Here is a 27,621-nt window from a genome sequence, read left to right as displayed (position 1 = left end):
CGCCGCCATCAGACCTCCCGCGGCCGCACTCACCGCTTCGGAAGGATACGTCACATCCGGCGCCTGGTCCTGGGCCGCGAGACCACTTCCGGGGCAGCCCCCGCCCCTCCCGGCACGGCCGCGCCTGCGCAGGGCCTTCCCAGCCAGCGCGCGTGAGCGGAAGAGGCGGCCAAGCCCCGCCCACGCCTTTCAGGCGGGGGGGGCGGGGGGACTCCGCTGCCGTCGCGAGGGGGCGGGTCAGACGCCCGCCGCCTCCCCGGTCAGACAGACACCAGCCTCCGCCGTCAGACAGCCGCCTCCCCCATCAGACACTGGCTGTCTCCGTGTGACAGACACCTGCCTCCCCCGTCAGACAGACACCTGCCTCCCCCAGCCCCCCGCCAGACACCCGCCTCCCCCGTCAGACACCGGCTGTCTCCGTGTGACGGACACCTGCCTCCCCCGTCAGACAGACACCTGACACCCCCCCCCCCGTCAGACGCTGGCTGTCTCCATGTGACAGACACCCGCCTCCCCCGTCAGACAGCCACCAGCCTCCGCCGTCAGACACCCGCCTCCCCCGTCAGACAGCCACCAGCCTCCGCCGTCAGACAGCCGCCTCCCGCGTCAGACGCTGGCTGTCTCCGTGACAGACACCTGCCTCCCCTGTCAGACAGCCGCCTCCCCCGTCAGACACTGGTTGTCTCCGTGTGACAGACACCTGCCTCCCCCGTCAGACAGACACCTGACACACACACCCCCCCCCTCCCCCGTCAGACGCTGGCTGTCTCCATGTGACAGACACCTGCCTCCCCCGTCAGACACCCGCCTCCCCCGTCAGACACTGGTTGTCTCCATGTGACAGACACCTGCCTCCCCCAGCCCCCAGCCCCCCCCCCCCCGTCAGACACCGGTTGTCCCTGTGTGACAGACACCTGCCCCCCCGCCCCCCCCCCTCAGACGCTGGCTGTCCTGTGTGACAGACACCCGCCTCCTCCCACAGACGGCCGCCTCCCCCGTCTGACCGAGGCCGCCGCCCCTCCGGTCCAGGTGCCCGTCTGCCGGTCCGAACAGAGCACGGAAGCTCCCGGGTAGGCTGCTTTTGAAGAACCAGTTTATTCACACATTACACCAAATCATAAGCAATTTAATGGGCGCCGGACTCTGGAAAAAAGTGAAGGGATAGGATGTTCTCCAGAAAATGGACTGTGCTCACGAGTGAGACGAATCCGACCTGTTCAATGACTAGAAATGAAGGAAGAGCCCCACAAATCCCCGGGGAACGGCCCAGCGGAGCCACACGCGGCGCACCTGCTCGCACCAACACGGGCACAGCTGGGGGCCGGAGCACGGGCGGCCTCCCGCAGCCCAGGCCCAGTCCACCGCGCCCCGGCCGAGGCTCTGCGGCCCCGCGACTTGGTCAGACTTCTGGACACCGTGGGCACGTCTGGAATCCAGCACCTGCCGGGGGCAGGGACACTGCGGGAGAATGAGCGCCGAGGTCCAGGTGGTCCGTCCCTGCCTGTCCACTGGCCTTGCGTGGAAGCCGTCGTAAGAAACAAAGCACCATCGACCACACTGCACAAACAACTCACGTTAGCCTAAGCTTTGCGAACACATCACGGAAGAGAAGATATAATACATTTAATGAAAAACAACTGCTGGCATCACCTTCCCCCCACAATATTACATAAAAATGGACAACACGTTAAATAAACATTCTGTTATTAATCGTTAAATATATTAATACCAAAAATCATGTATAAATTAGGAAATAAATGTACAAACTATTTCACAAAGTGCTTTTTAAAATATATACACAACATTCAAGAAATTCTTAATGTAAGACATTTCAGATTGAAGTTTTGGGATAAGTTTAAGTGTCCTTTTCTTTCAAAAAGTATTAATACACCACTTAAAAAAACCACACACACACACACACACACACACACACACACATAAAAGGCATATTCGCAGATTGGCAAGGAATAAAAATAAAACTACGTTCACAGTTGCCTAAGATGTTTAACATTTTCAGTGGGAAATTTCAATCCCCGATTGAGTCTGCAAATTAGTTCTGTGAAAACTGCCAAGAACGAACAGAACAAAAGCGAGGGAGACACCTCCCTAAACGAAATTGCTAATGTCTGTGTCATTTAGCAATTAAGAACTCTCATTCCAGTCATTTAATATAGATATGTATTTTTAAGCCCTTACCAGTGTCAAGAGTTTTTAAAACCCATATGCCTCTAAGATAAACACTCCTATCCCAGTGCATGTGTGAGTCTGTCCCCACAGAAGAGGGGAAAATATCCCAGAATAGGACTGGTACTCGTCTGGGGCAATCTTTAACCTGCACCTCTGTTCTTCATACGTCTAATGGGAACAGTAATTGCCCCCGTATTTCCCAGTGTGGACTGTCAGGATTCATTCAAGCAACAAAACAAGACAAAACGAAAACAACATAAAACGCCTTGTAAACTGTAAACCGTTCAACAGCTCTGGATAAAGAACTACTTTAGAGTTTTAAGACATTTCTGAAACTTACCAATTTAAAAACATCACCTTCAGTAGACCCGATATAGCGAGAATTGGATATTTTTTCTATTCTTTTGGTTGTTCTTACAAGTACATCAGTATTTATCCAAAGATGTTTTTAAAGTATTCATGTGGGTATTACAGTCCAGGTAAAAGATAATACAATATCGGTATTACTAATTAATGAAATAGAGGGTTTTTCCTTTGACTCTACTTTGTCAAGTGAGCTGTCTTTAATGTCTGCGTAGAATTTAAATGGGATTTAATGTCCTAGGAATGTAAAATCTACTCAAATTTTCCCATAGAAAACCTTTCCTTTTCATTAGGAAGAACACAGTAAAATTTGTAAGGTTCTTTTTAAAAATAAGATGTAACTTTCAGATGTCTCTACAAGAAAAGGAACGCTTGCTTGGAGAACTGAACAAGTAGGTCCTGGAAGAAATAATATAAATGAAACAAACAACTTGCCAACTGTTTGGAAAATTTGGTATAAATATTTTTAAGTTATCAATTTAGAACTGGGCATATCAAATATCCAAATCCCAGAAATGACCAGCCAATGAACAAAGGGCCAATGCCAGGCATTTTAGAGAACTGCCCTCTGTCCTTCAGGAACTACCCTCCTTCCTAACCTGGGCTAGGCTAGCTGTACATTTATTTGGAATATACGCATTGATCCCTCTTTACTTTTTAAAACAAAAACATAAGACGTCTTGGATAAACACAATTGGTGAGAGACACAGGTAATGCGTGAGCTCTGGGAAAGACCATTCGCAGCCTCTCTGAATGAAGCATTTTATCCTTCTCATTGTGTAACAGAAACTGACCCAAAACATAGAAGATGCCCCCCCCCCCCCATCGAGGCACAGGAAGAGGCTGCCATCCAGGGGCTGTGGCGTGTGTCCAGCTGCGGTGTAGTCAGTGAAAGACAAGTTTACAACCCACATTACGACAAGTGCATGAGGAGAGCCAGACCTGAGGCCCGTTTATGTGAACACATGGACTATGGCATCTTGTAGCTGTGGCCCATTCCTGGGCACAGAATACTCTGATGACAAGAGGACCCCTAAAGCTAGCTAGAAACATCAAGGGCGGGGGGACAAAAAAGAGACAACCTCCCCGTTGTATGGACGTACAATACTATACACAGCACCAAATATGTCACACCATCCAAGCGCTGTCTCCCGCCAGCGGTGCATGCTTGGCGTCATACCCAGGATGAAATGTGCACGCTTCACATGCAGACGCTGCGTGGGGCGGAAGGGCAACCAAGAGGTCATAGTTCATCAGAACTGCCACCAGCCCGACCATCCCGGGAGGGACGTGCCACTGCGAGGCTCTAACAAGAACACTTGCCCCTTACTGCTGGTAATTTCCATACTGGCCCTGCAAGAGACCAAAACACACGTTATACTTCCACAGTCCCGAGTAAAAGCGTAAGACACACCTGCCCACGGCCCACAGCCAGGACTAGGGATGGGGGGAGGTCTTCAAAGCGCGCAAGCACACAGCTCTCCGCCTAGAGAGAGCCTCTCTCTGCCTCTACGCGCGGGGCAGCTGCTGGCTTTCTGAAGCCATCTGTCCAAGCCTATGGCTGGTGACTGACATCAGCTCAGCGAGGAGCCCCACCAGCTCTCCCCGGGAAGGCCCCCCAAGGGGTCAGCAGCAGGGCTGGACGCAAACGCGGGCTGGGACCCCGATGCAGCGCCACTCAGCCCAGACACACTCAGCTGTGTCTGACCCGGGTGAGCACACGTGTAGAGGTAACTTCTAAACACCTCCCGGGCTCAGAGAATCAACATTCTGGAAGGGACCCCGGCAGCCGCACGGTTCCGCATGACCACGACAGAAGCCTCGGCCAGGCCTCCGCACACGCCAGGGCTCTTGCCTGCTCATAGCCGTAAGGCCGCTGCTGCTGGGCGGACGGGCCCGTCTGAGACGCTCTGTAGCTTCCGTACTGCTGGCCTTGTCCTTGCTGGTAGCCGGAGTACTGCGACGCGGCTCCCTGGGCGGGCCCTGAGGACACACAGCGCCGTGAGAACAGCCGCCCCCCGCCTTCCAGGAGTGCCTGAAGCACCTTCCCCGCCCTCCTCCACCCGTGGTCCACGCGGGGAGCACGGCCACCACGGGGTCGCAAACCCGCGAGTCAAGTATCACAGCATAGGCGGCTCGCCTGCGCGAGAGGGGCGGTGGGCATTCCCGGGGAAACTACGGTGAAGCCTTTGGAAAGAACTGATAAAGACCAAGTAATTTTTCAAAAAATGCTATTTAATGAGTCATGGCTGCCACAGGCCGAACAAGAATCTTCGACTGTGGCTTTCTTTCCTCCCCGTGTACCACTGTCACCGGTGAGCTCAGGAAGGCAGGTCTCGAGGGGGCCCAGCCTGCCACCTTGTTTATAAGCCTCCTCGTGGTCCCAAGGTGCAGCCCCCGCAGAGGGCTGCCTGGCGTATGGAAGGCACAGGGCCGTGCCTGGGCGAGCGAATGGAGCTGTGTGTGTTCACATTAAACTAAGATGTGTCAGGTACAGACACGTGGATCTTCTGTAAACACTCACGGGACTCACTCTTTGGTGCACTAATCACCTACTCGTTCAGGTCATGAGGGCGGCTTCCACCGTGTATTTTGAAAGCTGACAGTTTGCTGGGCCAGCAAGTGGTGGCATCGTTAGGGAGCTGTCCTCCTAGGACAGCAGCCCCTGGAAGCACAAAGGTCCCCCGCACCCTGGGTTCTGGGGAGCACAGCCCACGCGCCTCTCAGGAGCGGGTTAGGACTCAGGGAGAGCCTTGTGCGGTCTAGGCTCTTGGCAGACATGACCTGCAGCCTGGGGGCCAGGGCTGCACTGTGTCGGGGGGACCTGCCCGAGGGGACGGGGCCGGCAGAGGACTGGGCAGGTGTGCAGATTGCTACCAGGCAGGACGGCCCTCTGCTGTGTCGGGCAGCCCGACCCCAGGGAGACTGAGCCTGCGCTAAGCTGACCCCCAGTGGTTGGGGTGTCTCCCTTTGTTGCTGTAGCTCAAAAAAGCTCCCTCCGTCCCCTTTTCCATCCAGCGGGCCTGGAGAACGATGCTTGTTGGCAGGCTCTGGGAAGACCCGCTGGCCCCTTCTACTTTAGGGAATCACCCCACCTTTGTGGGGTGAACAAAAGCCGGTGAGTGGGCGCTTCTGAAAGCTGTTGCCAGACTAACCCACATGTGGACCATCTCAGGTGACTGGGGGAGTGGCTCAGAAAATGCCCACCTGCTCCTGGTTCCTGGCTCCTAACACCGTTTTCCTGTTGGAGGACCCAGAGCTCCCGTGAGACATGGCTGCTTCTAGGGCTACAGCAGGGAGAGTACCGTGGTCCCAGAGAGTAAGGAAATGCTCGAAAACCAAAGGATGGGGGCCACCTGCGTGGCTCAGCAGTTGAACGTCTGCCTTTGGCTCGGCGAAATTCCAGACTCCCAGGATCGAGTCCCTCATTGGGCTCCTTGCATGGAGGCTGTTTCTCCCTCTGCCTGTGTTTCTGCCTCTCTCTCTGCGTCTCTCATGAATAAATAAAATCTTTTTAAAAAAAAAACAAAACCAAAACCAAAGGATGAGAGCATGTCAAAGGGATTGGAAGAGCTCCCAAAAGGCAGAGCCAGACAACGTGAACCACACAGAGATGTCCTGGAATTAATATTCATAAATATATATTAAATGACTAATAACTAATCAATTAATTACTCTGCCTCTATTCTAGGACAACTAACTAACTCTGCCTTACAGAGGAATTTCAGTCTATGGAACAGTTCCTGCTTGTGTGTGGGCTGGACTCAGTGGCTTCCTTCCATCTAAAGATTAGGGAAGGGTAAAAGAGGGATAACTTGGTGGTAGGGGGGCCAGTGGCCAGGGTCAGCATCAGAGGCAAATCCTGTTGATGTGAGATGAGAAGGACACTCCCCCCATGCTGTCTTCCCAAAGCCCACGGCCCAGTCTCATCCTGAGGAAAACCTCAGACAAGCCCAACCTGAGGATGCCCCACAGAGCACCTGCCCAGTCGCTCATGCTCATGACAGCCAAAGTCCAGAAGGACAAGGATTTCCCAGATGGGGTCCCAGCCCAGGGGAGCAGAGGGAGACATGAGACTAAGTGTCATGGGGGATTCCGGATGGGTTGTGGGACAGGAAGGGACACTCGGGGAACACAAGTGAGATCTGAGTAAACCGTGGGTTCAGGCCATGGCAGTGTACCCGTGTTAGCTTCTGAGTTGTGACGGTCGCAGTGGTGGCACGAGGTGAACAGAGAGGAACTCTCCATACTGTCCACACAGCTTTGCTGGAAATCTAAAACTCTTCCAAAGTGAAGTGTACTAAGCATCCCCTGAATGAACGGCAGCGTGACCGTGTGTGGGGCCTGTGCGGGAAGGCGCCGCCTCCCCCTTACCGTAGCCTTGCTGCTGCCCGGGGTAGCTCTGCTGGTTGGGGTACTGCTGCTGGTACCCCGCCTGCTGCTGGGCTGCGCCCTGCTGGTACCCCGCCTGCTGCTGGCTGTACTGCGAGTTTCCTGTGGAGGGAAGGAGACACACGGTGCGTTTCTGCAGACAGAGGCAGCTCCTCCCACCACTCACGATGTGGGCACCTTGGAAAACCCCTGGACCAACTCGATTGCTTCAGTATCTTCTCTTTTCCACAAGTTTGAATATTTTTATTACATTTTTTTTGTTATTTTATAAGAATATGGATATATGGCCAAAAAGAAACAGCTAATACAATTCAAGGCAAAGGCTGATGCTAGTGTTTGGGATCGAACTGTGTGCCCCAGAAAGGTACGCTGACGTCTCCACCTCACGTACCTGTGCACGTGGTCTTATCTGGAATAGGGTGTGTGCAGATGTAAATAGCTAAGGGCATATGTGCTGGACTAGAATGAGCCCTGATCCAAGGACTGGTGTCCTTATAAGAGGGACATTTGGACACAGACAGGGAAAAAGCCACGTGACAACAGAAGCGGAGAGTGGAGTGATGGGACTACAAGCCAAGGACACCAGGACTGCTGGAGCTGCCAGAAGCTGGGAGAGGGGAGCCCCCGAAGGACCACCCCTGCCGACTCTTGGATCTCCTACCTCTGGCCTCCAGAACTGAGAGGGTGACCTTGGCTGTGCTCAGCGCCCCTGGCCGGTGGCACTTCCCCACAGCAGCCCTAGGTGCCAGGAGAGCCGGAAGCACGGCAGAACCAGCGACTGTGAAGCAAGCACGGTTCAGCCCTGGTCAACTGTGGTTTTGCTTGTGAAAAGAACACAGTAGGAGAACCTGAAAACACACCAGTGAAACGGAGCTACGAGGTTCAGTGTGCTAGAGGAAACAGAGACATCCTTAGGCCCGGACGGAGTCCGTACGGGTCAGTGACCCACGGTACATTCCATGCGTGTGCTCCTTTTGGTGTTTACTCCTACAATTTATCCCAACGCTAGGCTAGTAGGTCAGTTGGTGAGAAATACTCTCACTGCTAAGGAAAACCATAGCTGCGGTGTTTGGAACGTGACCACAGGCCACCGTGCATCCCCAGCGGGTGACAAGTACCCCACGTACTTCCCTTACCGTTGTGAGAGAAGCACTACTGTGCGCCCGTTGTGCAGATGGGGACGGAGGCGCACCGCCCAGCAGCGCAGGAGCCAGCAGCCACGGATGGCCCCCGGGCCTCCAGAGAGCAAAGAAGGGAAGCTCAGGGACCTCCCCGTCCGTGGCTGCCGGACATGCTGAGCTGAGCCGCAGCTACCAGGATGCTTCCCAGACCACTTAATCTAAGTTTGTGCGTCCACACAGCTCGGAAGGACTCTGGAAGTTTAATGACACCCTCGTTTTAGTGGCAAACATGCAAGGCTGGGTATGCAGTTCCAGCTCAGACCCCTCGCCTGGATATTAGGAAACCAGTGCCACAGAGAACTTTTTTTTTAAAAGGCAGATATTTATCTACATATGTTTTAAAAGTTTATTTAGGTCATCTCTACACCCAACAAGGGGCTCGAAGTCATGGCCCTGAGATCAATAGCCACATGCCCAACTGACTGAGCCGGTAAGATGTCCCCCAAAATGCCTTAATTCCTATTTTCAAAAATCTAGCCAGCCACACTCCATGCCCAAAGCTTCATTTTGGAAGAAAGCTTAAGGTAAGAAACATGGTTGAGGAGCAGCGAGGGCATCGCCGCACAATTCCTGAGAGTTGGGGCAGTTCTAACAACCACTGCAAACTCCTCCCACAAGGTCTAAGTGCTCCTGTTTTATTTTTTTTTTTTAATTTTTTTTTTTAATTTTTATTTATTTATGATAGTCACAGAGAGAGAGAGAGAGAGGCAGAGACACAGGCAGAGGGAGAAGCAGGCTCCATGCACCGGGAGCCTGATGTGGGATTCGATCCTGGGTCTCCAGGATCGCGCCCTGGGCCAAAGGCAGGCGCCAAACCGCTGCCCCACCCAGGGATCCCTAAGTGCTCCTGTTTTAGATGCCGTGTGGACATTAAGTTCCACCTGTGGTTTTCAAAATACCTTTACAAAAATACCAAGTTAAGTCTAGTTTCATTTCTTTTGAATAGGACTTTGTTCTTCAAAACCGTGCTGAGGGGGATCCCTCGGTGGCTCAGCAGTTTGGTGCCTGCCTTTGGCTCAGGGCACGATCCTGGAGTCCCCGAATCGAGTCCCGCATCGGGCTCCTTGCATGGAGCCTGCTTCTCCCTCTGCCTGTGTCTCTGCTTCTCTCTCTCTCTACGTCTATCATGAATAAATTAAAAAAAAAAAAAACCTTAAAAAAAAAAAGTGCTGAGTGCACAGCCTTTAATTTGTAGTAAGTTCAGTCCCGAATCTGTGCAAGACCCAGCTCTTCAGCAGGAGGGGCGCAGAGGGAACTGGGGGCTTCACTCGCCCGCAGCACCCGCCAGCAGATGAACAGCTGGCCCAGCAGGGCACAACAGCCTCCTTCTCTGGGGGCATCATCCCAGGCCCCGTGGACGCCCGAAGCCGGGGGCAGTGCCACACCCTGCACGCCCCGGGTGCTCTCCCTCACACACACACACACACACACACACACACCCCCGCAGTCAAGTGTAACTGATGGACCGGGCACAGCCAGGGAGCGTCAGGAACTCCCGGTGACCCAGGACAGCTGTCACAACGCGTGGCCATACAACTTGTGTGAACATGGCCTCTTGCTCTGGAAACCCCTCCTGTCCTGTGCTCACCCTCCTGTGACGAGGGGACGATGGGATGAAGTGACGTGAGGATGCGGGCGGGTGATGCAGCGTGAGAGTGACCTGACCTTCTGACCGTGCGCCGGGGGAGGCTCCTCGGCTTCCCGCGCGGGGAACCTCATCACTGGGACCGTGGGAAGCAAGACTGTGGATGGGGAGGGGACTACTATAATTGGCTTTTTATTTTAAATCAAAACATGTCCAGGGCACCTGGGGGGGCTCAGTCAGTGAAGCATCTGCCTTCAGCTCAGTCACGGTCCCAGGGTCCTGAGATGGAGACCCCGTTGGGCTCCCTGCTTCTCCCTCTGCTCCTCTCCCCACTCATGCTTTTTCTTCTCTCAAATGAATAGAAAAAAGAAGCCTTTAGAAAAATAAAAACAAATAAAAACCAGATCCTGGAAACTGATGTTTTAAGTAGCAGCCTTATGGAGAGCTGCCGGCCGCTGTAAAGAAGGGCTGCAGCCCTCGGCGGGAACCTGAACGGTAGCCACAAGGAACGGCAGGTGCACCTGCTTTGACTCCAGGGCGAGTCCTCCCTGAGGACCCTACACGCCCATGGGGTGTCCACAGTTGCTCCTAGCCCCTCAGAGAGGCCCTAAGCTCTGTGGGCTCCTTCCTGCCAGCTGGAGCTAACCGGGGAAGGACCGCGCAGACTCCAGCGCACTGTGCCAATCACACCCTGACAAGCACGGTGGAGATGCAGTGGGGTTCTCCTGGGCTTCAGACGTCCAGTCTGAGCATTCTCAGCCTTATAGCCCCTTTGCTCTTTTTATGGTAATCAATAAAGGGGTGCATTCACATGCACCTGGCCAGCTGCGGCCTGGCACACAGCAGGTGTGCAATAAACGTCAGCGGGGATGCCTCTGACAACCACAGCTCTGCTCCCTTGTACCACGGAAAACCTTCCCTTGGCCGGAGTCCAACCCGGTAGAAAAGGGGCCCGCCTGATGAATCCGGACACAAGATAGCCACTGGGAACCAGAAGCCCATCAGCTCACTGATACGTTCAACAAAAACTACACAAAACTACCTATGGAAACAAGGATGTGCCTTGGGGACACCTGCGGGACAAGCCCAAAGGAGCCACCATCCCTGCTGTTCTGAATGTCCACCCACAGGTGGAGCACTGGTCTCTGTAGGGACACCCAAGACGACGGCGCTGTGACCACGGGTCTCGGGGGTAGGGACGGGTCCAGAGGGCTGCAAGGTCAGGCTGTTTTGATTTTCAGTGACAGCCAGTAATGTTTCATATTTTAAATTTTAACTTCTGCACAAGAAGATACGTTCGTGTGATTCAGAAATGTAAAAGTGAACACACACCCCCTTCAAGAGGTTCAGGGAAGAAGGTCACCTCCAGCCCTGCCAGGTCCCCGGCCCTGTCCTCCACTCACCTGGATTGCTGTCCTGGCTATCTTTTCAGGGTTTGTTTAGTGGGGGGATGTGCAAACGTGCGGTCTTACACAGAGGATGGCACCCCTGACACCCTGGTCCTCAGCACCTGGCACAGCCCAGGAGAACCTGCCACAGGAGCCTACAGGGAGCTTCGCTTCTTTTAACTGACACAGTTCCCAGTGGACATGTCACGCCGGGCACGAGCTCCATCCGGTCCTTGCTACTTCAAATGTCTTCACAGTGATGAAGTGCAATAGGACTTCAAAGCTGCGGTGGTGCCCCAGTGGCGGCCTGTCTGCCTGGCTCTGTCGGCCCCTTATCCCCTTATCCTGCCTGGCTTGGCCTAGTGAGCGCTGGGCCCTCCCCAGCGCTGGTCCTCTGCACATCAGTGGGACCACACAGGGCTCCTGTCAGATGCCACTTCCCATGAAAACCCCAAGACCAGCCACCTGTGCTCTACAAGGCTCCTCATCCTGCTGTGGGATAAATGTAATTACCAGAAACTTCTTTATTTTGGCTTCAGTCTACCCCCCTCATTGCATCCACTTGATACCCTCCACCTTCGTGGAGCCACATGCCACTTGTGTACATCCCTGCCTTCTCAAAGCAAAACACCATCTGCCTCTCACACAAGACCTGGCAATGCCGCCCACTATGGGGTGACATTGTCCTCTTTAGCACAAGAACGTGGAGTCCCAGGTAGGGCTCCAATTAACAAGATGGAACAAAACGCTTCCAGGTTCAGGAGGAAACCATGCCATCTGCCACATTCGCCTTAAACGAAGCTACTAAGCGTTTTAGCACAGTTTCCATCAATTATGGAAAGTGAGAACATGTAACCCAAACACGAAGGCATAAAAGTGTGCACTTTGAAGTTCAAAAGGTTGAGCAGCACATCCTGGTGTGTCTTTGGGGTAACTGTCTCCGCCAGGAGGCTCCTTCCTCCTAGGACCCTCACTTGGACAAAGCAGTGCTGGCAGGAAGCAGAGGCCCCTCCAGCGGTGAAGACTGAGCACTGGCATCCCAGGAGGTGAAGGAGGGCAGGGCTGACGGAGGCGCACCTGCAGGGAGGGATAAGTTCCAGAGGTCCCGGGGGGTGCACCTCTTCCTGGCAGGCTGAGACCCAGTAGTGCAGGCACGAACCCTACCTTATACACATTGAATTGTTTTTTAAATGGCCCAAACATGCAGGTTTTTAGCCACGCGGGGCCCACCTGCTTGGTGTACCTGCTACCTACAGGCAGGTCAATGCCCTGTAATGATGGGCTTCTGGGCTGGAGCCGAGCTGAGTGCTGCCACCTGGACACAGGAGCACTTCCCCCGGGACCTCCCCCTGGAGTGTGGCCTGGTCCCAGCCTCTCTGCAGGTCTCCCACTGCAAGGGGCACCCCCTCACGGACCCTGTCCAAGCACCACCCAGTGAGGCTGCCTGCGTGCTGCTGCCCGGTCAGCCTGCGATCCCTGAACCGGCCATACTCGTGCCAGTGACACTGACTGGCCACCACAGTCAAGAGCCTGCAAAGCTGCTCCTAGGCCAGGGCCCTGTCTCAGGGATTTATTCTCACGAATGGCCCAAGGTGAGGAGGTATGATGCACACAGAGAATGCTCACCGACGCCTGTCTTCGACAGCGGAAGCTAAGACAAAAAGCAGCCTAGGTTTGACTGGAGAACAGTACCTAGGGCAAGTGCGTGGATGAGGGGACGGCCAAGGTGGTCACAGTGGATCACAGATGAGTTTACTGTGGTCATAACAGAAGGCAAGGCCAGGGGCAGTCGTGGTGACAGAGAAAGCAGGATAAAAGTGTTACCTGCTCAGCAACACTTAACCGGTTCCTAAAAATAATAGGCAACATCGAGTTACTCATAAATAGTTTCCTTTGAGATGGTCGGGATGCTTTGGTTCTCTCCTTCTATATCCATCATCAAGTTTCAAATCCAGCCAGGGGTGATAACCAGGTCATTGCACCTGCTTTGGGAGCAGGAGGGGCCCATGCGGGCAGCCACTGGGGTTGGGGTGAAGACCTGCCTGACTGGGTGACTACACCAGGCACCACCCATCTCGGGGTCTCAGGAGCCAGACTCCTCGGGCCAAGAAGGCTGGGTCTGAGCCACGTTGGTAAGTGGTACCCAAACGTATAGACACAGGAAGCCACTACGGGGAAACACTTGTAACTGACCACAGCACAGACTTTCCGGCGACTCTCCCGTAGTCTCCATATGTCTGATAATCTCCTAACATTGTAACTAAAACTAAAAGACAAAACTGTGTGGAAAACAATGTGGCAGTTCTTCAAAAAGTTAAACACAGAATCACTCTATGATCCATTATTCTACTTCTGGGTATAAACGCAAAGGATTCAAAGAGCTATTTGCACACCCACATTCACAGCAGCAGGATTCACAACAGCCAAGAGACAGAAGCAACTGAAAGTGTCCATCGACAGTTGAAGGGATGAGTAAACCGTGCAGCATCCATGCAGCAGAACACAATGTGGCCTTAAGAAGGGACTCCTGCCACCTGCCACCAGCCACCACACACCTGAACCTTGAGGCTGTCATGCTTGGGGAGACCGGCCAGTCAGAAAGACCAACACTGAAGGATCCTACTTCCATGAAGGACCTAGAGTCGTCACGCGCAGAGATACAGGGTGGCACGGCGGCCGTGCGGGGGCGGGAACTGGGGAGCTAGTGCTGACAGGGGCGGGAAGTCAGTCTGGGAAGAGGAGCGAGATCTGGAGACGGACGGCGGGGACAGCTGCACAACGATGTGAATGCACTTCGTGCCACTCAACCACATACTCAGAAATGGTTCAAATAGTAAGTTCTGTTGTATTTTTAGTATATTTCTTTTAAAAAGCCACCAAAAACATCTGGATTCACAAGCTGCCCATTTCACGTTTATTGCTGGGGTTTCCTTCCCCAGGGGCCCTGCTACCAACCCTCACATTGTCTCCACTTCTGACACCCGGGCCAGGAAGCCTGGGCTAAGCCGGCTGATGTCCCGTTGCCCGGTGACTTTATGGTTTTCTCTTCTCTTGGGGTCTCCCAAGGGCAGGAAGTACCTTCACTCTATGGGGGCCCCGCCGAGAAGCAATTGTGCAGATTTCTTCCCAGTTCTGTGTGTGGTGACGTCATGCTGGTGGCTGGACATCAGCACGGGTGGGAGTATTTGCAGCAGGGAAACGGGTGTGTGCTGGTCATTGGGTTTTTGTCAATAAAGCCAGCTTCATTCATCACTGCCTCACCCCACCTCCGATGAACAGCCCCCAGGGCAGCACCATGGGGGAATGCCGGGGTGGGGGCTGCACAGGCCCCTAGCCCAAGCCATGCTTTATCTGGTCAGCTGGTATTTGAAGAAATGCCCAGGCCGAAGCCACACACGTTGCCCACTGACTCAGGAGGGGCATGGGTGTTAGAACCTCCCCGGCTGAGTCCGTAACTCCGGAGCGTGTTCCACTGAGCTCTCAGGCCCCAAGCTGGTCAGCTGAGCCGCATGGTGGAGTCTGTGCCCCTGCAACCCCTACACGGCCAGCCAAGCCCCCTCCACCCACCTGCATCGTGAACGGGGATGCAGTGCCTCACAGAGCCCTGCACCACCTGCTGCAGGTGTGGGTCAGACTCCAAGCTGTGCGAGCAGCTTACGCTGCGGAGCTGGCTGTGCGGCCCCTGCGCTCCTTACCGCCCTCGTAGTAGTGCTGCGTGGATTCCTCGAAGGACCGGTCATAACTCTGCTCCGTGTAGGATGACTGCTGGTAGGCGTAGTCACCATGTCCTGCAGGCAAACAGATGACATGCAGTCAGCGGAGGCCGAGACCCCCGGATCGCAGGGCGCAGACACTGTGAACTGGGCAAAGCCGTCAGATCAGGAGCGGCCAGACATGGACCTGGATCTGTTTTCCCTGCACTAAACCCAGGAAGGAGCTTCCTACTGCCTCCTGGCCTCCATTCCCTCCTTTAAGATGCAAAGGATCACCCTACTTGAGCACTGAAGGAAAAATAATCTGCAGAGACTGTAACTGAGCAGCAGATCAAACGGCCAGGTCAGGTTTGTCACCTTCCTGAAGGCACTTCACAATGACACCTGTGTCCTTCTTCTAGAACAGCTACATGCACCTATTCATCCCAGCTGTAGCCCCTACTGCCTTTTGGGAAGGGAGACGGAGAGCCTCCAGTACGTGGGTAGCTGTGGCCTGTGCCGGAAGCTTCTCCATGGAGACCAGACTCGGCCCACTGGCAGACAAGCCCTCACTCTCATCCCCAAACACACTCCAGCAAGGGGCCTCTGGGTGCTCTGCTGGCGGAGGTCAGGGCTAGGACAGAGAGCGGCAGTCAGCAGCCACACGGTCCCCCGCGGCTGCCCGACAGTGTGGCTGCGGGCCTCACCATCAGGGTAGTACTGCTGGCTCATGGGCTCCGAGGCGGCCTGGCTGTGGCCATACTGCTCGCCGCCGTAGTACTCTTCCTGGCCCAGGTACTGCTGGGAGGACCCTGGAGGCGGACAGTGCACATGGGTCATTAACTCAGGACATTCTTCCGTTATGGGAGCAACCCCCCCGTGGGCCTCGGATCAGAGGACACCCCCCAGGCCACCCAAGCATTCTCCCCACATCCAGCCCGGGTACCCCGGACTTGGTACTTACAAACACAACAGCCCTGTCCCTGCTTCGGGCCCTGCGCCCGACTCCAACCCCTATGCCGGCTCAAGCCTCGTCTGCTTCCAGAAGCAGCACTGGCTTACAACCTTCCATGTTTCCTTAGCCCCACAAGGCTCCACACCCCCGACATCCTGGTTCAACCCTAAGGAACGTGCAAAGCCTCACGCCCTCCAGCTTCTCAGGACAAAGACCCGGCACGGGCCTTACCTTGCTGGGAGGGCCGGTAGGGCGCCATGGGCCGCTGCCCCATCATGCTGCTCCCCTGCCCGCTCTGGCCCATCATGGCGATGGACGACTGGCCCTGGTAATGCTGGCTCCCGCCCTGTGCCGAGTTGTAGTGGGACGAGGCTGCCTGCTGGTGCATCATGGACACTGGGCGACACGACAGACCCAAATAACCCCGAGAAGCTCCCCGGGCGGGTGTCCTCACCCCTCACCCCAGGCACCTTTCTCCCAATTTAAGATTTAAGAATTTCCTGGGCCACCTCCATGCATGAGAGAAACACATGTCCTGTCTTCCCGAATTCCTAAGACAGGTCCCAGAGGAGCCATGCCTGTGCCCAGCCCTGAGACTTGGGCTTCTAAGGTTCCTGGTGGATGGCCGCTGCCCCCTGGCCTTCAAAACCCATTAGAGCAGCCCTATCTGATGGGATGGGATGGGAAGGGATGGGATGGGAGCCGTGCCAAAAATAGAAGCAAACAGGTGAGATCTATTTTAGTAATACACCTTGTTTGACTTGATATATTCAAAATACCCTCATTTTCAGTATATAATTAATAGTAAAAATAAACTAAGTAGACACTACATGTTCTCCCTTTCTCTATCATATCTCTGAAATCCAGTGCCTGACACTGTCCCACAGTGATTTGGACCTGATGCTACCCAGTGCTCAGAGCCCCATGCCTGGCCCGCGGGGGTCTGTAGCCCTGCACCCTGCCTACTTCTGCAGTCTGGCTACACTGCCCCCCATCCTGTGTTAGTCTGATTTAGTTCCCTCCCACCCCCTAGCAGAACCTTCCCCCAAGCTACCACAGGGAACAGTGGAAACCCTTCCACAAAGCCAGACCCCAGATGGTCTGGTCCCAGGGTCTCCCGCCATCTCAGAAGCCCTACAGGACTACAATGTGCAGCCTGCACACATTTCGTAGGGCTCGGGGACTGTCCTGGGGTTGGGTAGAAGGGGGGCAGGGGGCGCCCCAGGGCTGAGCAGAGCAGTACCTGGATTGGACTGCATGTTGATGTTGGCCCGTGACACGTAGTTGCCGATGGCGCCCTGGCCCTGCAGGGGCACACTCTGCGAGGCGGGTCCCGAGTGGCTGTAGCCAGGCCCCGTGCCGTGGCCACTGCCCGACATACTCATGGAGGTGGTGGGCAGCGTGCTCTGTGCTGTCTGCTGCATCACATGGTTTGGACCTGCCAGGAGCACAGGGAGGGGGCCTGAAACCCATCGAAGACGACCTCTGATGGCAGGCCTGGCCTTGCTCTAGACACCCGAGTTCCTTCAGCGACTGTGGGGAGGGAGGCTAACCTGTGGTCAACAGCGCCACAGATGAAGTAAACAGTTAAGTCATTAGAAACAAACACACGTGCTGACCAAGTAGAGGACTCGCCCGTTATCATCGTCAGAGCTCCCAATGGCTATGGACAGTTCTTGCTCCAAAGATAACCTTTCTGTTCTCATTTTAAAAATCCACACAGAACCCCACACGACAATGTGAAATGGCCACAATTAGAGCGTCAAAGCAGAGCACGGGATCGGAAGTACTGGATTCCCTTTGCCTGTTACTCCCGGTACACGTGTGCCCGCGCACAGCAGCCGACCTGGAGCCAGGACCTCTGGGAGGAGGGCGGTCCCACACTCAGCTCTGTGGGGCATGGGGTACCCTGCTGAGACAGTGGTCACCCGGGAGCCCGAGTTGGTGACGTGGTTGCCAGTAGCCAGCCCCAACCCCGAGGTGCTCAAAGCTACTCACCGTTGCCGATCTGGCCCTGCATGAGGGAGGACGGGGGCAGGCCCGTGCCAATAGCATCACTGAGGCTGCCCTGGGAGTGCAGGCCCTGGCTGGAGCCACTCTGGGACAGTGCTCCGGGGCCCAGGTTCATGTTCTGCGTTGGCGGCTGCAGGCAACAGGGAGGTAACAGGGAGGATGGTTAACCCAGAGAATAACCACCTGAAGCCCTCCAGAGATTTGGTGGCCCGTGAGATCCACCTGTCTCATGGCCACCTGGCAAATGTCTAGAACCAACTGCTGCTCTCATACTTGATCAGACGATGGTGGATCACTAGGCCCAAGCCTTTTAGGCCAAGATAATACACCAAGCATTCTTGTGTGAACATTCAGAACTTAAATGATTTCCAAGCTTATCAACACATCCTTAGAAGTTCAAAGATGGGTCCTCTTTACCGGGGATACAGCACCCCAGACTGCATCTACCTCAACTTACTCCACACCCTTGCCCCTCAGCTCGCCAGGGTTCTATGTCCTCATCCACACCACTCCATGCCCCAGGGCCTTCGCAGAGACTGCCCCGTGCCTTAGCACTGGCATTCCTGTCGCTCCTCTTCTGTGTGTGCCCTGCCCTGCTGCCAGCCCACCTCTGATCAGGATATAGAGGGCAACGGGATGGAGTGACCCCTGCATCTCATGTCCTCAATCCAAATCAAAGAGCACCTCCAAAGGTTTGGACCCATATGCTGCCTAACCTGGCCGAGAAAACAAAGTTCCCAGCAGGATCCACTGGTACCTCCAGGCTGAGGAGTCCCAATCTCATAGGCCAATCAAGGCTGGTGCAATGATTTTGTCAGCAAAACACATGCCGGCACTTAGAAAGTCACTTCCAAGGGACTAGGGGCAGCAGGAAGCCCTTCCCGGTGGCAGGTTTGTCCTGGAACCTCCTTGCCCATTGGTCCCGCAAGGGCCAGGCCCTCCTGAGGCCGTGCCTTCCTGTTTATTGTGGAGGAGGCAGCCGCCACTAGGTCTTGCTTTTGCGGCAATAATTTGATTTTGGGAAAAAGACTTTTAAAAAATTAAGCAAAAAATTTTAAAAAATTAACACTGGTGTTTACAGCCTTCACTGCACCGGGCGCTTCTGCAGTTTTGCTGAATCAGAGCAGCATATGTTCCCAGGCTACCGTTTTTCCAATCGCTCAGAAGGGCTCACGATAAAGAGCAAGAATCCTGTGTGCCACTGGCACTCCCTGCTCTCCCAAGACCCGCCTCCTGCCATTTAGAGGTTTGGTTCCTTTGGGTCACCTCCCTTTGCTTAAGAAACGGGTGTCACAATTCTGACCAGTCCACTTCAGACTCTGACTGGCTTCCCACCCTCTTTCCATGCTCCTGTTACCTGGTTACTCCAGGTAACGCGCTCAGACGTCTGCTCTCCGAACCAGCAGTTCGAAGCAGCGCCTGATAGCGCTGGGCAAGGACGGGGCCCCACCGTCCCCCCCTCTGCAAGCACTCACAGCGGGGAGCAGGGACTGCATGTTCTGGTTGGAGTCCGCGATCGTGGCCAGGTAGACCAGGTTCCGGTGCAGGATCTGCTGGTACCTGCGGGTGAGGGCGCACGGTGAGGCAGAGGAGCCGGAAGGCCAATCCGAAGACGTCTACCGGGGACAGCCTTGCCTTGCAGCCAAGCCCCAAGGGGATGCTGAGCGCAGGCGATGCCCAGGGACAGGCCGGGCACCAGATGCTCTGTGGTCAGACAGGGCAAGGCAGGGAACGGGCCCCAGCCTGAGTCCTGAGCAGGATCCCATCTGATGACAGCATGCGGAAAGACCCCAAAACGGGGGCCAAGGGGAGGGGTCACCAGGTCTGTTCAGAGAACAGGAGGGGGTGGAGGAGAGGTCACAGGGGGGCAGAGGACAGAGGCTGAGGCAGACGCCCGAGCAGACTCCGCACAAGGCCTCCTCCATCTGACCCCGACACCAGGCTGACTCGATACGTCTGCACCCCTGGAGAGGCCGGCTCCCCGAAGCAGAGAAAACCCTCAGGCACACGGGGCTGCTGCCGCCACCGGCCCCCGGGGGCTCTGACAGGCCGCTGCAGCCAGGCCCGGGGGCCACACGAGGTCCTAGCTGGAGGAGCGCACTGTCCCCTGTGTGTCCAGCAGCCGGCCCGCCTCCCATGCTTCCATCTCCCCGCAAACCTCCCGCTCCTTGGGCAGCGACCAGGGGGCGAGGCCATCCTCTGGGCGGGACCGCCGCTGCCGCTCGGCCACTTACTGGGTGCACTCGGCCGTCTTGCCCTTGCTCTGGTAGTCCAGGATACACTGTATCAGGTGGTGGTTCTCATCCAGCATCTGCAGAGAAGCACAGTGAGCACGGCTGGCGTCCCTCCAGCAGGTGCACAGCGCCGTCGCCGGCGTGCAGGCGTACCTCAACCCCCCAGCAGGACCGGCCTCCCGGGGCTGTGCTGAGCGTGACCCTCCGTGCGCCACGGTCAGTCCCCCACGAACCCAGGGGCAGGTTCCGAGGTCTGTCACGTGGTGGAGGCAAACCCACGGCCCACAGGCCTCCCCGCCGTCTAGGGCCCTTGACCCCAGCGTGTGCGCCCAGCTAGGGGGCTGCGGAGTCCACGTGCGGGACGCTGGACTGGAGCCCCCCGCCTCAGGGCCACATGGCGGTGCCTCCCGGGAGACGGGCCCTGTGGAGCACCACCACGACCTCGAAGGGGGACAGCGCCCGGGATGGCCTGGGGAGACCCGAGGGGGGCGAGGGAGGGAGGTCGGGGGAGTGGGAGCAGCGGGGGGGCGGGGAGACAGGCCCGGGGTCCGCAGGCATCCGGGGCGGCTAGGCGGGCACAGCGCCAGCGTCCTCCCCCTGGCTGCGAAGAGAAGGTTCTGGCTCTTCCTGCAGCCGCGCATGTGCCCAGCTTCCTGCTCTGGAAGGAGGGGCGGAGGGGAGCCCAAGGTGAGCGCCGCTTTCCGCGGGGGCCTTTGTTCAGAGCCTCGCGCCAAAGGAACAGCCGCGCCTTGGCCAGCGACGAACGGCGCCGGCCGCCAGGGCGCACGTCCTTGTGGGGGGCTCGGCTCCAAGGGTCACGGGCCACCGGCCGAGGGTACCCCTCGCTGCATCCTGACCTCAGGGTTCCACTCCCGCAGAGCCGGTGGCCCGGCCTGACCCCGCCAGCCACAGCCGCATCCGCTGGGCAGAGATGCTGCCCTGGCACGGGGCTGGAGGGGTTGGGGGCTGCAGGGGCCGGGGGCTGCAGGGACCGGGGGCTGCAGGGGCCGGGGGCTGCAGGGGCCGGGGGCTGGAGGGGCCGGGAGCTGCAGGGACCGGGGGCTGCAGGGGCCGGGGGCTGGAGGGGCCGGGGGCTGGCTGATGCTGGGGGCTGCAGGGGCCGGGGGCTGCAGGGGCCGGGGGCTGCAGGGGCCGGGGGCTGGAGGGGCCGGGGGCTGCAGGGGCCGGGGGCTGGCTGATGCTGGGGGCTGGCTGAGGCCGCGGCGCCCAGAGAGGGAAGAACTGGGACCTTGGGCCGCCGCGGCGGGAGGCACAGCACACTCAGGTCTGGGACTCAGGTCTGGCTCAGGTCGCCTCAGCCCCGCAGGTGCCGCTCAAGCACGTGGAGGAGCCAGACGCTCACCGGAAGCGCAGCAGCACCGGCCGTCACCAGCCTGGGGCTTTTCTGAGCGCGAGACGGCACGATCGTCCGCCGTCGGGGTGAGGAGAGGACGCGGCGAGGCCGGGCACTGGCCCAGTGGGCGGAAAACACCCAGGACGGGGCCAGCCACGGCGGGCAGGGACGCGGCCGGGCGCCCTGGCCTCTAACCCCGGCGACCTCGGCGAGTAAGGGCGCGTCGGGGCCGTGGGCAGGGTTCTAGAACCCGAGGGCGGCCAACACGTGAGAGCCCAGCGCGCAGGCGCGGAGACGGCCCCGCGGGGCCCCCAGAAGCCGGGCGCGCGCCGCTCAGGGGGGCGGACGGGGTGAGGAAGAGCCGCAGGCACCCGTGGCGCCGCAGGCCGACCCCAAGCGCCGAGCCAGGGAGCCCTGCCCCGGGGGAGACGTGATCTCCCCCGAAAGGAACTTACAAAGCGACGCACGAGAGCCCCGACCACCCCCAAGAGCCAGGAAAGCGGGTCAGGAAAGGCCGCCGGACACTGCGGAGAGCAAAGCCCGAGGCGCCGCGTGCTGACCGCGCCAACCAGTCAACGGAGAGTTGGAACATGCGGTTGAGGAAACTCCCAGAGAACAGACTGAAAACACTAAGGTAGAAAACAGAAAACAGTAAAATTAGAAAAATGATCCAAGTGGCAAGAAACAATGCTTCCCGGACTTCCAGAAAGAAAACACAGGGAGAAAAATCATCCGAAAAATTGTTCAACGTGTTTTCTCAAAACCGAAGGGCATGAATTTCCAGATCAGAACGTTCTCCAAGGGGCCAGCTCGCCAAGACGCCAGGACAAGGCGAGATCCGAACAACGAACAGACTGAAAAAGCCCGGCACGGAGCTGCTCCACGGGGCACAGGTTGGCGGACGGTGGAGAGCAACAGCCCGAGCCCGGGGGAGGCTTCCTGAGGAGACGTGACCGAACCCAAGCGAGACTTCGAGGAGGGACGACCCACTCCAGAGGGGGCCTTCCTGAGGAGAGATGACCTAAAAGGTTGGCAATACCACCTGGAGGGGCCAAAGGTCAACATCGAGCTGTGGCCGGCGAGTGGCGGGGAGAGCCTCGTCTTGGGGGCTCTCCCGAATCTGCCCCTCGGCTCTTCCCACTCGCAGCCGCGGGGGTGAGCCCCCGTCCGTGCACACAGGTGGAACAGCTTCCTCCCTCTGGCCTACGGGGGTCCCTTCTGTTCTGGAGTCTTGGAGATCCTTCTACGTCGGCCCAGGAGACCCCACCTCGCTCTTCCCGAAGCTCCTGTTTCCGAATTCCACGTGGGCGTCATGTGGCCTCGCGCCTTTCAAGGCCACAAACGGGACCACGAAGCTCGCCTCCCACACAAGGAGGGCGGGCGCGGGGAGGTTCCTAGGAGCAGCCTGAGGTGCGGGGAAGAGCGCGGGCTGGCCGGAGAGCTGGCTGCGCGTCACGGGGGCTGCACCTGCACTTGGGCCTCGGCCTCTGCCCACTGCGCCCGGGGCACGCAGGCAGCCTGCCGGGGAGGCGCGGGAGGTCGGCCCGTGGCATCAGGCTCCCCCGAGGAGCGCCCAGGGGAGCTAGCTGCCGAGCACGTGAGTTAGGTGTGGGTTTCAAGACCACAAACCCCAAACACAAAGCGTCCTTGGGAGGAGCTGGTCCCTGCCTCGTGGTGCTACCACCTCCGTGTTTGACGCACGTGCCCAATTTCCAGAAACTAAGGACACAGGAACACATGCTTAACGTTGGCGCTCCAGCAAACACGCGCCTGTCTTCCCCGGGGCCTGCGGGAGTCGCTCCCTGGGTTCCGTGCTGGAAGCGCTCACAGAGGCCAGTCACGGGCACTGAGGCCACTGGGCTCCCGTGTGGAGGGAAGAGGCGCGTGCTCCCTCCAAGGTGGGGCGCTGACTCGTGTCTCGAGAGCCCACGCAGCCGCCGCGTGTTCCTCCACATAGAACCCTGCACTCCCCGCGGTCACCCCCATTTGGGGTGAACCTCTCACACCCTTGTCGCCACTGATACATCCGGTCCAGTGTCTGCTCCAGAGGCTGAAGACCCGCAGTTGGGACGCCAAGCGCCTTCCGGGACCAGGTCACCTTGCTTCGCCAAAAACGTAGCCTGCGAGGAGCTCCCTTCGCCCATGTTTCCACCAAGAAACTGAGGTACACGACGGTTGAGCCTGGGTACCGATCAGCTGAAGAAGGATCTGAGCCCAGGATGCTCCCATGCACCCCACAGGCCCCCGGCTCCCACCGCCCCCAACCCGAGGGCCGACGGCTCCCCCACCTCCCAGCAACCTCCGGCTGAAAAGGAACAGAACCACTCCCCAAGGTTGTGCGTTCTGCACAGGAGCCGTGTTGGCCAAGTGGTGTGGGGCCCAGTTACAGGAGCCTTCTTTGCACCAACATCTAGCACCTTCTCCCCGAAACCTTTCAACTTCTGTCAGGTTCTTGCGGCAGGATGAGCAGTCACCTTATCAGCAGATGCCATCAGAGGTGCCACTGCAGATGCGGCAGGACACACCGGCGCCACCACTTCACAGTCCCGCAGGACTTGGGGACGTCAGTGCCACCCCCCAACTCCTGCACCTGGGGGCTGGGCTGGGCCAGCTCCTCACTCCCAGCCCGGGGATCCCAGGGCACCCGTGGCCGGTGCTAGGGCCCTGACCTGCTGGCCGGGGAACAGCTTACGGACAGAGGGCCAGAGCCCCAAGAATGCCAGTGGGGACCACCCGCTCGTGTCACGTGGGACACCCCGGCTGCTGCTCCTCCCTCCGTCTGCGGGCTGCCGACACAGCTACTGTGAGAGAACCAATGCACGCCGTGACCGCTGCATTGCACCCGGGCGCTCCCTCCTCCTCCAGGCCTGAGGGCTCTGCGGGGCCGGGCAGCAGCGCAGGGCAGGAGGGCACAGGCCCGGCCGCGCTGTTCCCTTCCTGAGCACGTGCTTCCTCACGCTCCCCCACGGGGATGGCACTCGGGGCCTCACGGAGCATCACCGTCACCCATGGCCCAGCAACAGCGCCCCAGGCCTTGCCTCCCCGGCCGCTCTGCAGGGTCCACGTGGCTCAGGGCTGTGCTCCCACGGCCCCAGCCCCTCCTGTCCCCGGGGAGGGAAAGGCCGTCGTAACGCCTGCCTCCAACGTCTGTGACCAAGTCAAGGGCTCGGCACCCGCAAGCCGTCGGCAGCTGTAGCCAATTTACCTTCCTGACCAAGTTAGCCCACGCTCTTCAGGACAAATTCCAAGTCAGAGGGAGCACTCGGCCCCCACCCCCAGCTGGACGGCCATCCCTCACCTCCGTGCCCCCAGGCGGCAGCGGCGCAGGGCTGCTTTGATTCTGACCACCCCTCGACTCAGACCCCGGGCAGGCACCCGGTGCCCGAACATCCACCAGCTCCGTCCAGCCCCGCACAGCCTGTCTCCCCCAGCACAGCGAGCTGGGGCTACAGAGATGACACCGTCACCCGCCTCCAGCCAAGAAAACAAATTAAGAAAACCAACACGGAACAATAACAATAAAAGTGACATTTATTAAGCAACCACGTGTGTGCCAAGCAGCAAGGAGGTGCCTGCCTGCCGGCCAGGTCCTGGTGTGCCACACGGCCGGGCAGACTGCAGTCCCACGCCTCCCATGGCAGGGGGGACAGCGTGGGGCCGGCGGGGAGCCTCTGGGAGCCCCAGCCCGCAGGCTGCCCAGCCGGGTACGGGGGCCACGGGAATTTGCCAGACTGCTGCCCACTGCCACCTCAGGGTCCGGCAAGGTCTCCTTCCCCGCGGTCCTCACGGAAATGCAGCCCTGCCTATGCCGCCCACTGCGCCGAAACCCGGTTTGGTCACTCGGAGGGAAACCACGTCACTGCACCCCAGGCCCCCCAGATCAGGCTGGCTCTCCCTCCCCTCCAGTCTGGATCCCGTGTTCTGCTCCACGCAGACCACCGGCGGGACCACCCTCGACTCCCCTCCAGCCTTCCACACCCTTCTGCGCTGGCCACGTGGGGGACCACCTGCAACCCCCTCAATCTTCTAGACCCCCTGTCCTTGCTCCTTGGTTTTCCTTGTCTGGAGTATCCGCCCCACACCTGCCCCGTTATGGGTCAGGGTGTGCTCCTCAAGCCGTCCCGCTCCAATCCGAATCCCCAGTACCTGCGCATGTGGCCTTATTAGGAGATAATGGTCTTTGCAGACACGATCAAGTTAAGGTGAGGTCAGGCTGAAGGGCGAGCTATAAGCACCAGGACCAGCATCCCCGAGAGGAGAGGCGCGCAGGGAACACCGCGGGAAGAGCAAGGCAGAGGCGGGGGTAATGGGTCAACAAGCCGGCAGCAAGAGGAGCTCAGACACATAGAGCAGAACCCCCCTCCCCAGAGCCCCAGAGAATCACCAACTCTGCCCACACCTTAACTTTGGACATCTGGCCTCCAGATCCCGAGAAAATAATTTCTGCTGTTTTAAACCACTTCTGGTGACTTAAACCACCAAGTTTATGAAAATGTTCTGGCAGCCACAGGAAACGCGTACATCTGCCTCTCCCAGACATTTCTGCTGCCAGGACGAGCGGCATCGATGCTCTAGTACGTACGGAGCACTCACGGCCTGGCGCTGTGACTCGCACACTTAGGAACCCAAACAGTGTGTCAAAGCGCCGCGTTCGCCACATTCCAGCTAAGAGAGAATGAGGGAGGGGACACCCGAGCGGACCTTGGAGGCCGCGTGGAAGTTAAGTCCACCTCCTGCTCAGGTAGGCCCCAAGGACAAGCCGCATACCTCCTGCTCCGTCACCACCAAGCCAGCTCCTGAGGAAGCCCTGGCTTCTCTCGACCCTCTGAGCATGAGCGTGAGATACGCACCTGTCAGCCCCTCGCGGACCCGCAGGAGGCCTGGCTACATCTCCTTGCTGCCGACGCAGCGAGGCAAGTACACGCACCGCGGACCCGTCCGGGCCCAAACGGAGACCCGTTGTCAGCGGTCGGCAGGCTTCCCTTTCTGCTCCGCCGTCTGGGAGCAGAGCTCTAACACACACGCTCCTGCTCGGAGACTTCGGGAAGCTTTAGCGGGGGGTGAGCACGAAGAACAAGGAGCTAGATGCCACTGGGCCAAAGGCGGCTTCGGAACATCACTGTGTTCACCGCACGGGAGCTCCAGAAAGTCAAGGTGCCAGGGGACCCCCTGGGGGTGCCAAAGCGTGCCTCTGGGCCGGTCGCCGGACCCTCCGCCTTGCCAAGCTTTCCCAGGTCAAGTCTTGGCTACGGAAGACCCTGGAGCCACCGTCTGGCCCGTCTCCCTGCAAAGCACTGAACTTCCACGTGCCTCGGTTTCCCGGCCTGCGAAACAGGCGCGACTGCAGCTGCCGCACAGAACTAACTGACCTAAGGCCTGCAGAGCCCCTGGAGCGGTGCCTGGCCTGCAGCGGCCGCGAGCGCTCACTGGGCGAAGGCTCCGCGCACTTCTCCGCCGTCTCCGCCTGCGCTCGGGCCCTCTCCCCGGTTCACAGCCTGCGGCGCAGCGGAGGTCTCGGGGCACAGGAGCCCCTGAGCGCCAGGTCCGGTCCCGGCGGGCCGCTAGGGAGGGGGCCGCGGTCATCAGGCCGAGCCCCCGGGAGACAGGCAGCTAGTGGGGCCGAGGGCCGAGGGGGCAGCCCCAGGGCGCGGCGAGGACCCGGCGGGTCGGCGGACACCGACCTCCCCGCGGACTCGCCTCCTAAAGGGAAGCAGGGAGCTCGCAAGGCGGGCAGGGGCCCCGGCCGGAGCGCGGTGTCCGGGGCGCGGTGTCCGGGGCCGCCGGGCTTCCCGGCCGGAGGGCGCAGCGGCAAAGTTCGTGTTGGGCGGACGCTGCGGCGGCGCCGAGACCCCCGAGACCCCCGGACGCGCCAGGGCGGCGGGCTGCGGGCGGCGGGCGGGGCGGTGTCCGGGGCCGACGCGCCCCCCTGCGCCCCCGCGGGGCCCCCGACTCCGGGCAGGCGCCCCCCCGAGCGGGCGCGGCGGCGGGGGCGCCCCGGCTTTGTTCGCGCCCCGCGCCCCGGCCCCGCGCCCGGCCCCGCGCCCGGCCCGGCCCACCTTCTGGATGGTCTGCTGCGTGACCTCCCCTTTGCCCCGCGGCCGGGCGGACGCGAAGGCCACTGACATGGTCGCGCGCGGGGAGAGCCCGGGGTCCTCGGGGCTGGGGCTCCGGCGGCGCTCGGCGGCCCCGGGCGCTCATTCTCCGCAGTCGCAGGGGGCGGGGGGGCGGGGCCGGGGCGCGGGGGGGGCCGCCTCGTGGGCTCGCCCGCCCCGCCGCC

The 27,621-nt window shown here is 58.7% G+C and overlaps 1 protein-coding gene and 1 long non-coding RNA gene across 2 annotated transcripts; both read right to left on the bottom strand.

Annotated features, from left to right (window-relative positions):
- Window positions 1–1,076: 1,076 nt before the first annotated feature.
- Window positions 1,077–27,561, bottom strand: SS18L1 (SS18L1 subunit of BAF chromatin remodeling complex). The gene is made up of 11 exons (XM_025470604.3): window positions 27,401–27,561; window positions 19,991–20,067; window positions 19,232–19,316; window positions 17,742–17,886; window positions 16,987–17,181; window positions 15,975–16,139; window positions 15,496–15,600; window positions 14,792–14,884; window positions 6,925–7,044; window positions 4,406–4,533; window positions 1,077–3,903 (listed from the first exon to the last, which is right to left on the bottom strand). Exons 1-11 carry the CDS (start codon window positions 27,467–27,469, stop codon window positions 3,877–3,879), a joined length of 1,209 nt encoding a protein of 402 aa, XP_025326389.1. The 5' UTR covers window positions 27,470–27,561; the 3' UTR covers window positions 1,077–3,876.
- On the bottom strand, window positions 24,858–27,207 carry LOC118352175 (uncharacterized). Its single transcript, XR_004808908.2, has 2 exons — window positions 25,491–27,207; window positions 24,858–25,159 (listed from the first exon to the last, which is right to left on the bottom strand). It is a non-coding gene; the product is annotated as an uncharacterized LOC118352175 (long non-coding RNA).
- Window positions 27,562–27,621: the final 60 nt, after the last annotated feature.

The sequence above is a fragment of the Canis lupus genome, chromosome 24, assembly GCF_003254725.2.
Source record: "Canis lupus dingo isolate Sandy chromosome 24, ASM325472v2, whole genome shotgun sequence".
NCBI lineage: Eukaryota > Metazoa > Chordata > Mammalia > Carnivora > Canidae > Canis > Canis lupus.
The sequence above is the reverse complement of the archived record's forward strand: the minus strand, read 5'-3'. Positions and strand labels throughout refer to the sequence as shown.

What these genes read in the sequence shown, in the direction of transcription:
- SS18L1 (XM_025470604.3), bottom strand. Translation starts at nt 27,469, where the DNA reads ATGTCAGTGGCCTTCGCGTCCGCCCGGCCGCGGGGCAAAGGGGAGGTC. An exon ending in GCAGGGCCAGATCGGCAACG is followed by an intron (nt 17,182 to 17,741) that starts GTGAGTAGCTTT and finishes TGCTCCTGGCAG; the next exon opens with GTCCAAACCATGTGATGCAG. An exon ending in CCAGCAGTACTACCCTGATG is followed by an intron (nt 14,885 to 15,495) that starts GTGAGGCCCGCA and finishes GTTTGCCTGCAG; the next exon opens with GACATGGTGACTACGCCTAC.